Source organism: Taurulus bubalis, assembly GCF_910589615.1.
Source record: "Taurulus bubalis genome assembly, chromosome: 14".
Classification (NCBI taxonomy): Eukaryota; Metazoa; Chordata; class Actinopteri; order Perciformes; family Cottidae; genus Taurulus; species Taurulus bubalis.
In genome coordinates this window covers 12,686,380-12,696,701 of record NC_136602.1, presented here as the reverse complement: position 1 = coordinate 12,696,701, position 10,322 = coordinate 12,686,380, and the positions used below count along the sequence as shown (strand labels likewise).

The 10,322-nt window shown below is 38.3% G+C and overlaps 1 protein-coding gene across 2 annotated transcripts; it reads right to left on the bottom strand.

Annotated features, from left to right (window-relative positions):
- Positions 1-455: 455 nt before the first annotated feature.
- On the bottom strand, positions 456-9,501 carry mat1a (methionine adenosyltransferase 1A; the record flags this gene model as incomplete). 2 transcript variants are annotated; one of them, XM_079230313.1, is made up of 10 exons in its annotated part: positions 9,207-9,501; positions 7,040-7,117; positions 6,333-6,455; positions 5,519-5,631; positions 4,540-4,683; positions 3,761-3,886; positions 3,579-3,671; positions 3,301-3,483; positions 3,063-3,196; positions 456-2,589 (listed from the first exon to the last, which is right to left on the bottom strand). In XM_079230313.1, exons 1-10 carry the CDS (start codon positions 9,271-9,273, stop codon positions 2,487-2,489), a joined length of 1,164 nt encoding a protein of 387 aa, XP_079086439.1. In that variant the 5' UTR covers positions 9,274-9,501. The 2 variants fall into 2 exon arrangements, with proteins under 2 accessions (XP_079086439.1, XP_079086440.1); XM_079230314.1 differs by lacking the exon at positions 456-2,589 and having other exon boundaries at positions 3,059-3,196.
- Positions 9,502-10,322: the final 821 nt, after the last annotated feature.

Sequence of the window (10,322 nt, the reverse complement as noted above, 5' to 3'; positions counted from 1 at the left end):
CTTTGCAGTATATGTATTCTTTACAACTTACAGAACACTTGACTTGTCTATAGACTTGTTCTAAGGTAAAAAAAAAAATCATACTCATAGGTCATAAACAATGTCATAAAAAGTCTTTGTATATAGTATCTCATAAAGATGTTCTTCGAACAGCATACGTATAGCATTATAAACTAACAAAAGTAGATTTCATAACAATGTTATGAAAAGTCATATAGTATTTCCTAAAAAAGTAATACTATAGTATGTAAATGCAACATAGAAAGTAATTGTATTATTATTATGGTAAATATGTGCCAAAAAATAGGTTTATGTTGGATTGGGCCAGACAGTTCACATCTTTAATTTTCTTTATTGTTGAATTATTTACATTATTCAGTTTCTCTGCCAACAGAGTTGACAGAAGAGCTTCACAGTAAATAGAGTAAAACCTCTCTTACAAAAACAATGTTGGCAGTAGATGAAAGCACAGGTTGTTACACGCACCACAAAGTCCTCAACCTCGACAGACATGAAGTTTGAAGGTGAGAACTGTTTACACTCCTAAATCACATCAGAAGGGAATAATTTTATTAAATATTTTGTGATTAATGGTAATCAATTGGTAAAAGCTGACTTAAAATAAAAATGTCTAAATGCCCTGTTTAAAAAAAAGTTTGAATGAACACTCCCTTTTTTCCTCTAAATCCAAGGGGAAAGACCTCGATCTGCAAAAACAGAGCTGCAGAGCAAACGTAGCGCTTCACATTAAGTAAGACTTTAGCTAAATATCTCAAAGAGATAGAAGGAGATCTGCATCTACACCAAGGTATTCTGTCAGATATTGACTTGGACTTCTAGCATTGTTAAAATGCAGCAACTTTAAGACATCAGTGGCGCTCTAAACGCTTTTGTCTCAACAGTTTGGTAATCCATTGCAGAGAGCAAAGAGAGAAGAGACTTCAAGTTATTTGTTAAAATGAGCAATATCTACTGACTCACAGCAACCTGCAGGTTCAAAAGACAAAGATACAAATCAGCCGCCAGTTGAGCTGTGCAACAATAAAAGCAGCTTGATATTCAAACAAAGTACTTCAAGGATGACAGACAATAAGACCAGGAGGCAACATACGACTGCATGGCTATTTTACATTTGATTGATTGCAACACATGCTAAAGAGATCGTAGCTCTCCCCACGTTTTAATGACCTGTCTTGATGTACGACGTGATTGTAACAGTGCAAACAGCTTCCTGTCGCACTAACTACAAAAAGAAACGTAAGAGATACATTTTGCAGTCATGATCAGTGTTGGGCAATACTGTACTATTACTTTCCCTCGTAAGGAGTAGTGTAGGGGATTACAACTTGCAAAACAGTCATTATACTACAGTTAGTGATCCACTTAATGCTTTGTTACTGCGTTATCAGGTGAATATGAGGCAGAGGAAGAGACAGACCTGCTCCTCAGAGGGTGCAGGAGCATGCATCGCATCCTCAGTTCAATATTTTGAAATTTGAAATAACGTCATTAAATGCCCCAAAACTGCAGGCATTTCAGTGCACGCCTTCTATTTTGGTTTATTTATAACAGCAGCAATGTTCAAAACAGCTGGGTGAGGGAGAATATTGATCAGCAGCTGTGGTGATTATGAAATACTCTCTCAGCCAGTCACATCACTGGTCCCATAGTGCTGGTAACCTGACGTCTCCTTCATAAAAAAACACAATATCGAGTTATAACCGACCAGCCGGATGTGAGTAGATGTCTGTATTGTTATACTATATTAGTCTGGTGTCCTTTTCAGGCGACTTAATGGCGATGAACATGCTGCAGGGATGTCGTAAACTAAAATAATGTTATTACATTTTAAAGGGGTAATGGATAAAAACTTATTACACTTCCTGAGTAACTTGCCCAACACTGGTCATGACACAAATATCTCTGGTTTCTTCTAAAGCTGAGCCTTTGGTTGAGCAACAATTACATTGACATTGATAGTCACTGATGAACTACTTGCTGTTGTAAATAGCAACCATAGTAAATTAAGCGCTGAGGTTGTTTCTGTACATGAATCTGGTCACGTAACATACGAATATATTCACAGCTTTGAGGTAAAACACTGCTTCTAGTGGGGTAGAAGTATTTGTCTTAAGAGGATTGTAATCACTGTGGTGTTCCCTCCTGTTAGCAGGGAAGATATCTGATTAATGATTGTACGTATATATTTGTTAAGCACCAATAATTGGATGTTTACGGAGGAAGGGGGTGGACCGGTTACTGAGATGTTCTCTGTAATGTCTCTCTTCTCGTCGGGAGAGTGTCCCATAAAGCTATATGTCCATAGGCTACAACCACTCGTGCATATCATTATTTTCTCCCCTCTTTAAAGCTGACTCATCCCTAAAGCTTTGGCTTCACTTCTTCCTAATGAAAAAAAGTCTTATCAGTTGACGGAGCTAGCAGTTGTAGTCCACAAAGATCTCGTTCAGCCTCCAGATGAGTATTTAGTAGACAAGCTTTTTGGGCACCTCCCAAGTAAACTCTGCTCGACCAAAGTGGCCGTAAGAGGCTGTCTGCTGGTAGATCGGCCTCTTCAGGTTCAGCTCCCTGGGGAGGATACAGAAGAAAAGCAACATCAGAGGTGAGACAGCACCGCAAGCACATCACAGGATAATACCCATGTTGCTTTTGTAATTTTATAAATGTTGTTCTGGTTGTTTTCATATCTCCAACAAAACCGCCCATCCTTCTGTTTATCTAATCGCTCTAGCTGTTACAGCATATAGCCTTCACTGCTAACATGTTGAGGGAAATGTTAATATAGACAAAAGCCACCATCGTAAAGCCACAATGTGTACAATTTAAAAACATTCTAACTTTGGCGCGCCCTAGCGATAAAGAAAATAAAATACATTTTTAACAGAGATTGTCATATTTTGCGTGAATAAAAACACAAGGCCATCAGACTTAGTCTAAAGATGTTTCAATTACTTAAACAAATCTACACAGTGGCTTAAACTGAAACAGCCTAGAAATGATCTGGCATAAGGAGGACACAGAGGTCATGTTGTCATATTTACCTGACGATGACACCTGGCCGCAGATCAAAGTTCTTGTTGACAATCTGGAGAAGCTCTGACTCTGTTTTCTGGGAGGAGCCGTAGGTAAACAAGGAGATGGACAGAGGATGGGCCACTCCGATAGCATAAGCCACCTGTAGCACGCACATAGACGGGAAGATAGAAAGTATTTGGTCAGTATATAACCCTCTCCCTCATGCATGTTGGGACGGGTGATTGAATGACAGCGTACGCTCACCTGAACCAGAACTCTCCTGCACAGTTTGGCTTTGACGAGAGACTTGGCCACCCAGCGAGCAGCGTAGGCAGCGGAGCGGTCCACCTTTGAGAAGTCTTTGCCAGAGAAAGCTCCGCCACCATGAGCGCCCCACCCTCCGTATGTGTCGACAATGATTTTCCTGCCGGTCACACCAGCATCACCCTGTTGGGCAGAGGAGAAGAGAAGAGGAGCCCAAATCAGTGCCAACTTTTAATTTGAAAATTAAACTGGTTAAATTGGTTGTGTGTGATGGTCACCTGAGGTCCTCCAATGACGAAGCGACCGCTGGGCTGGACGTGGTAGACGGTCTTGTCATCCAAATATTTAGCAGGAACCACGGCTTTGATCACCTAATAGAATCAATACAAAAATATTAATGCCTTCATTTCCAAAGCTAGACATTAGTCACAGTCCAGTCGGTGTGATGGTGAGGCTCTACCTGCTCCTTGAGGACTATCTTCTGCTCCTCCAGAGAGATGTAGTCATCATGCTGGACAGAGACCACGATGGTGTGAACTCTCTTGGGGATCACAGCTCCGTCCTTCTGGTCATAATGCACCGTCACCTGTGAGACACAAAGAACTCAAAAAGATCAAAAAGTGCACCTTGTTGGAATTTGTTATAATTGCTGACTTAATACAGTTCTTTCTCATTTACCTACTTTTTAAAAAAAAAAATCTTAATTAATCTCTTACTGCTGCTTTAGTGACCCAAATTGCCCCACAGGATGATTCAAGTTTCCTGTGATTGTTTAAGTTTTCTTGTTCTTGAAACAAACTGATATCGTCTAACATCCCCACAAACGTGGCTTTATTTGCATTAGACAGGTAACGACCTCGACACATCCCTGCTACTTCTTTGTTATAGTGAAAATGTGGGATCAATCCAATCTGTGATTAATCTAAAGCTCTGTGTTTGAATACTCTTGCCTGACGTTCTAACAGCCGATATTTGACACAAAGGCATTAGACACTTATTGTCACAGAGCTGCAGTCAGCAGCTAACTGATTCAGAATCAGTCAAAGGCCTATTCTTTCTACACACACAGCTTTTTGTTAAATACTTGCAGTAGCGACTTTCTGATCCGATTTTGTCTGCTGGCACCAAAATAAATCTCCTGGAAGACATCCAGGGTAAAAAAAACCAACTAATTCACAGAAATACTGCTGTGGTGTTGTTTGTATTTTGGGAGGTTGTAATACAACACATCACGCTCACCTGTGTTTTAGAGTCCGGACGCAGCCAGGGGATGGTTCCATTCCGTCTGAGTTCAGCCATCTTTGAGTTAAGCCTGTGGGCTAAAACGATGGTGAGAGGCATGCACTCCTCTGTCTCATCTGTGGCGTAGCCGAACATCAGACCCTGCAGAGACAGAGTCAGAACAGGAAGATGTAAACTGTATAATGAGACAAATCATCATCAGCAGGGTAGACACTGATACAATATTGATATGTACAACACTACAGCCTGATGAGTCAGCTAGAGCTAGTTATACTGATATAAATATATATATATATATATATATATATATATATATATATATATATATATATATATATATATATATATATATATATATATATATATATATAAATAAATACATTTGACATTGTCATGATCTTACAGATTGATTTACACTTAACTTAAATTTCAGTGGCGACATGTAACTAAATGCATTTACTCAAGTACTGTAGGCTAATATGTACACTTCTGCTACTCTCATATTGTACATTTCAGTAGTTAGAGTTACTCTAGTCCAAACAACTAATACAACTTTGTTTTTCCTTCTTTCCAACCCCCATTGATCATCTCATGACCCGTCAGATCTTTCTCGTGAAGTGGAGGAGGCCCGACCGCTTGGTTTTGGAACCACAGGACAAAACATTCTGACTCCACATAGCGTAGTTAAAACTAGTTCAACCATGGCCAGCGACAACAGAAACATGAGAGCATTGATGCACCAGTATTAATGGGTCAGTCACAGGAGACATTTAGATCAGCACAACTTTTATTTGTAATGGAGCATTTACTCAAGTAAAGGATCTGAGTACTTCTTCCACCTCTGCTGAATTGTCTTAATTCTTTGACGCTGTAGCATTGAGTGAAACAAACTATGATGCTTGACTTATGTCACTATCACCCAGCCCTTCAGTTGACATGAGCCAAAGGACACTTTGTCCTGTTGCAACAGTCGTACCTGGTCTCCGGCTCCAATATCCTCCTCCAGTCTGTCAATGTGGACTCCCTGAGCAATGTCCGGACTCTGCTGCTCCAGAGCCACCAGCACATTGCATGTCTTATAGTCAAAACCTACAGAAGGAAAGTGAACGAAAGAGCAGAATGCACGTTACTTCTATTTCTATTCATTTAACAGCTCAGTAATAACATGGTAACAGTGAGGCAAAAGTGTGATAATTAAGGTCATAATAAAGTAAAACCATGAAATTACGAAAGCAATTACCAGGTAAAAGCTTGATACTAACAATGAGGATGTCTAGGTAAGATTAAACAGAAATGTACATAACAGAGTAATAAAGGGTCAAAAACTAAGTGTTATAATAGGGAAACACATTTAAAGGCAAAACTATTTAGTACTAGAATACTAATATTTTGGTAACAGTATGGTAACCAGCCAATAACAAAAGGTGTCATTCAGTGAAATATTTGTATACATTTTTTTTGGGTGATGTTAATGTAATAACCTAATATTATGAAACTAGTGGCTCGTCTCCTCTAGTCTCCCTCCATCGGAAAATCCTTTAATTACAGAGAAAGTATCTATAAACAATTCTAATAGACTTATTTTTCTTTGACTTTTGGTATTCTTGCACCAAAACTCAGATGTCTGTTTTGATAGAAGCGTATTTTTATTTAATTATTTTCAGGAGAGGCTGAGGTTGCAGTGATTTTAGTGTTTGTTGATATCCAAATCATCCATTAATGGTCATTCATAATTATGAATTTCCGCATTATAATATGGTAAATATTTGATTTCCAAGTTATTTTCTCACCTTTGTCAGAGTTATCGTAGCCGATGTGTTTGATGGTTTCCCTCACCACCTTCTGGTAGTCCACGTTGGCCCGAGATGTGATCTCTCCGCAGAGCAACACCATGCCGGTCTTACACACAGTCTCTGAAAATAAAATCATAAATCAACACATTACATACGCTTTCAAACACATTGTGATATTAGAACATTTTGGACACAGGTCAACTTTTACTTTGGTCGCTTGGAAATAGATGTTTCAAACACATCACAGGTCTGATTGCCGTTATCAGCAAATTCAAAGGGTTGCTCGTCAGAGTGGTCATTTTAAAGTTAATCTCAAGAGGTTAATATGGAAAAACAATAAATAAACTCAACAATCCAGACAACTTAAATTCCAGAGAGTGGGTTTGTTTGCACATATGATATGTCTGTCAAAACTGATCACATGTTGTCCTTTGTCTCATTTGTCGATGGTAAAAATCCTTTAAAAATAGTCATTTAATAAATATTCAATAACATATAAGTGTAAGTTCATAAACGTATAATCGTATATTTTCTATAATAAAATGATGGCACAGCGCTGTGTATTACATCTTTTTTTCAACCAAAAATGATTTGCACTGGTCAGGGGGTACTCTGCTGAATTTTTTTTTCACAGGAGGTACATCACTAAAAAAAGTTGAGAACCACTGCTCTAAATAACTTGATCTGAATTGTAGTTTACTCACCACAGGCCACTTTGGCATCTGGGTCCTGCTTCAGGTGAGCGTCCAGGACAGCATCACTGATCTGGTCACAGATCTTGTCTGTGGAGAAGCAACAAGCGTAAAACAAAAAGTTTAGATTCAGGATGGAGACAGTTTGATTTGTAAATGCACTCTAAGATCGAACAGCAGAACAATGCCTCATAAACCACTGCTTTCAACCTGTCCCTGTCATCCTGCTGAAGTGATGCAACACACAGGTCATCAGAAACAACATCAACATCTGGTTGCGACATTAACCCAAAGAAACACACAATATAGTGTCCGCACTAATTCTCAGATATGGGGAAATACAATTAATTCAATGAAATGTGCTATATATTTACTCAGATTAACTTTGCAGTTGGTTTACAGCCTGTAGTGACGGTAATGACGGTGTCACTTTGATCCCACTATCTGTGAGAACAGCTCAGATGTGTTATCAAATCAGAAGGTTTGTGCAGCAGCCTTTTACCAAGGCCACACACATGTGTACAAACAATGTATGGAAAGCCTTAACTCTTTGAATTACATAATTATATGAAATCATTAGGCATTTACTGTTCGTGAACGCCTTATTAACCTTCTGCTTTTATAAATGGAATCTTTAACTAACACTAAATAACTAACATGTTATTCTTACTGTTGACTTTCCCCATCTGCTTTTCTTCACAGCACTGCTGTTACGACATGGACTTAAGATGACACATACCGCATGGAACTTGCCTGCATTTTTTTTTTTTTTGATTATGATTACCATGTGTTTGTTTTTCTTTTCACTGTTAACTAGGTCTTTAGCGTTTGTCAAATGCTTCCATTTCAATTTTGTATGTTTTTAAGACTTAAAATACTTGAAGTAATATATACTTCATGATCTAGTGAGTGAGATAGGATATCTCTCTATAATAAAAACAATGTAAAAACACAACCAAGAAGAACTTCTCAAATTCAAAATCAGTGAAATGTATTTCCTAACAATGTGGTTTTACATAATCTTGGAGGCTCAGCCACATTATGCCATTATTATTGGTTTACTAATTATCAATTAACCACAGGAGACTTCGTTACATATTTTCGACACATTTAACACATTGACAAGGGTGGTGTGGGTTGTCTAAAAGAAAAGAGTGTAGAGGGTAGATTATATTTTAGCTTTTATCATTAGGTTTTAAGTCTGAACATCTGCGGAACACTATTAATCTTATTTAGCATTTATAAGCAGTATATAAACATTCAATAAATGGTTTATAACACATTTTAATGTAGTTGTAAGCAGCCATAAAGACATTTTCAAGGGTTAAATTGACCGTATTTGTCAGCAATTATAACTTCTCGCATGAAGACATATTTTCAATTATTACAACTGTAATAAATATATCGCCAATAGTCCTACACCAACCTCCACATGTGGTTGCCCACAAGAGTATAAGTTGTTGACAAATACATTAATAAACACATATTTACTTATAACTAGTGTGTTATAAACCATTTATTAAATAGGTATGTATTGCTAATAAATACTTACTTAAAGTAAAGTATTGTCAATGTGGTATTTTTTATTTTGGGACTTTTGGGAGTGTACAGCCACATCAAACAACGATCCACAGAGAACAGGAAGGGGTCGTTTTATTAGATTCAGGCTGTAGGATAACGTCGTTCAGTATCATCAATTTGCATACATTTTGGCTTGTATTATCCCAATAGTAATGTCAACATGCCAGTGGGATCCCAGGATAGAGTCCACATGACACTTTCCTCCGCGTGCAACTGGACACCAGTGTGTCACACACGTTCACCTCCTGTTGCCCATAAGTGAGAGTGAGAGTGAGGGGCAGTAAACACATGTTGCTGTGAATGGAATACCAACCACGCTTGGAGAGTAAATGCTCAGCACTGTGGAGCTTTTTTAGACACATTGTCCAACTTGTATGACGTTTATTCATTTGCATGTTTTTACAGTTTTGAGAGAAATGTTAAATCAATATTTCTCTGTGTTTAAAAAGGTAAATATGTGTTCTTAAATTTTTTTTTAAAACAAATTACAGATACATTTGACAAGCTGTTAAATATCTTACAGTAAATACTCAAATATACTTTCCATATATACGTCCCTGTTTTGCACACAAGTAGCTCAGGTTGGTTTAGGACTCACCTGGATGTCCCTCTCCTACGGACTCCGATGTGAACATGAAAGAGCCCTCTTCCAGCATGTCACTCATTTTTTTTTCAACAGGGCCAGGTACTCGGAGAGACTCTCAGATAGAAAAGTTTCAGTTCCCTCCAACAAGCAGTCTATTGGGCTGCTTTATATTCCTGAGAGAAATGAAGAATGAGAAGCCAACAGCCCTGCAGCCAATACAAAGTCTATCCTACAAAACTCCACGTCTGTGTCCACATGGCCCAATATATATGGCTAAGAGAACACACACGCACACTCTCTGTCTCTGTCTCTCCCTCTCTCTCACACACGCACACGCGCTCACACACACACACACACACACACACACACACACACACACACACACACACACACACACACACAATCCATATTGGGACAGTCCATTCCAGGGGGGAGTGGATGGTGGGAGGGCATTTACAGCTTGTGAAAACAGCTTGTTAACCCCTTGTTTACAGGATGATGCTTCAGTGTGTGTGTATAGTCCTCACCAGCTTTGACATATCTGCTTTAAAGTGGAAGGCCTGTGAGTGGGAGCAGCGAACGTCTTAGTTCGGGGGTTCCCCTCCCCCCTCAACCCAGTGGGACACCTCTGTCTGCTGGGACTCGGCCAGTTCAGGGGCAGCCTATGAACAGGGGGAGAGAGAGAAAGGTAGTTGTTGTCAACTGCAAAACATGATGCAATTACTTCTGTTTACATTATGTTGAGAGTTTGGTCAATTAGAAATTAATAAATTAGTAAGGAACGCAAAATAAATGACATATGAGCTTCAACAATTAGACGATTCATCAATTAGTCCATTAAAAAAGATGAATCTGCAACTATTCCTTCATGATTTAATGATTTTAATATTTTAAGCACTGTACTTGAATTAAGTACATACAGGTACAAATTAGGTACTTGCACTGTACTTGAGTGCTTCCATTGTATACTTATTTATACTAATACTTGACTAGGTCTCAGGAAAAAATTTACTTTTTTACATTTACATGACTATAGTTCCTAGTTAATTTACAGATTAAGATTTTACATGAAAACCTGATGAGTATTTTATAATATGATAAATATAATTAATTTATATTCATATATTC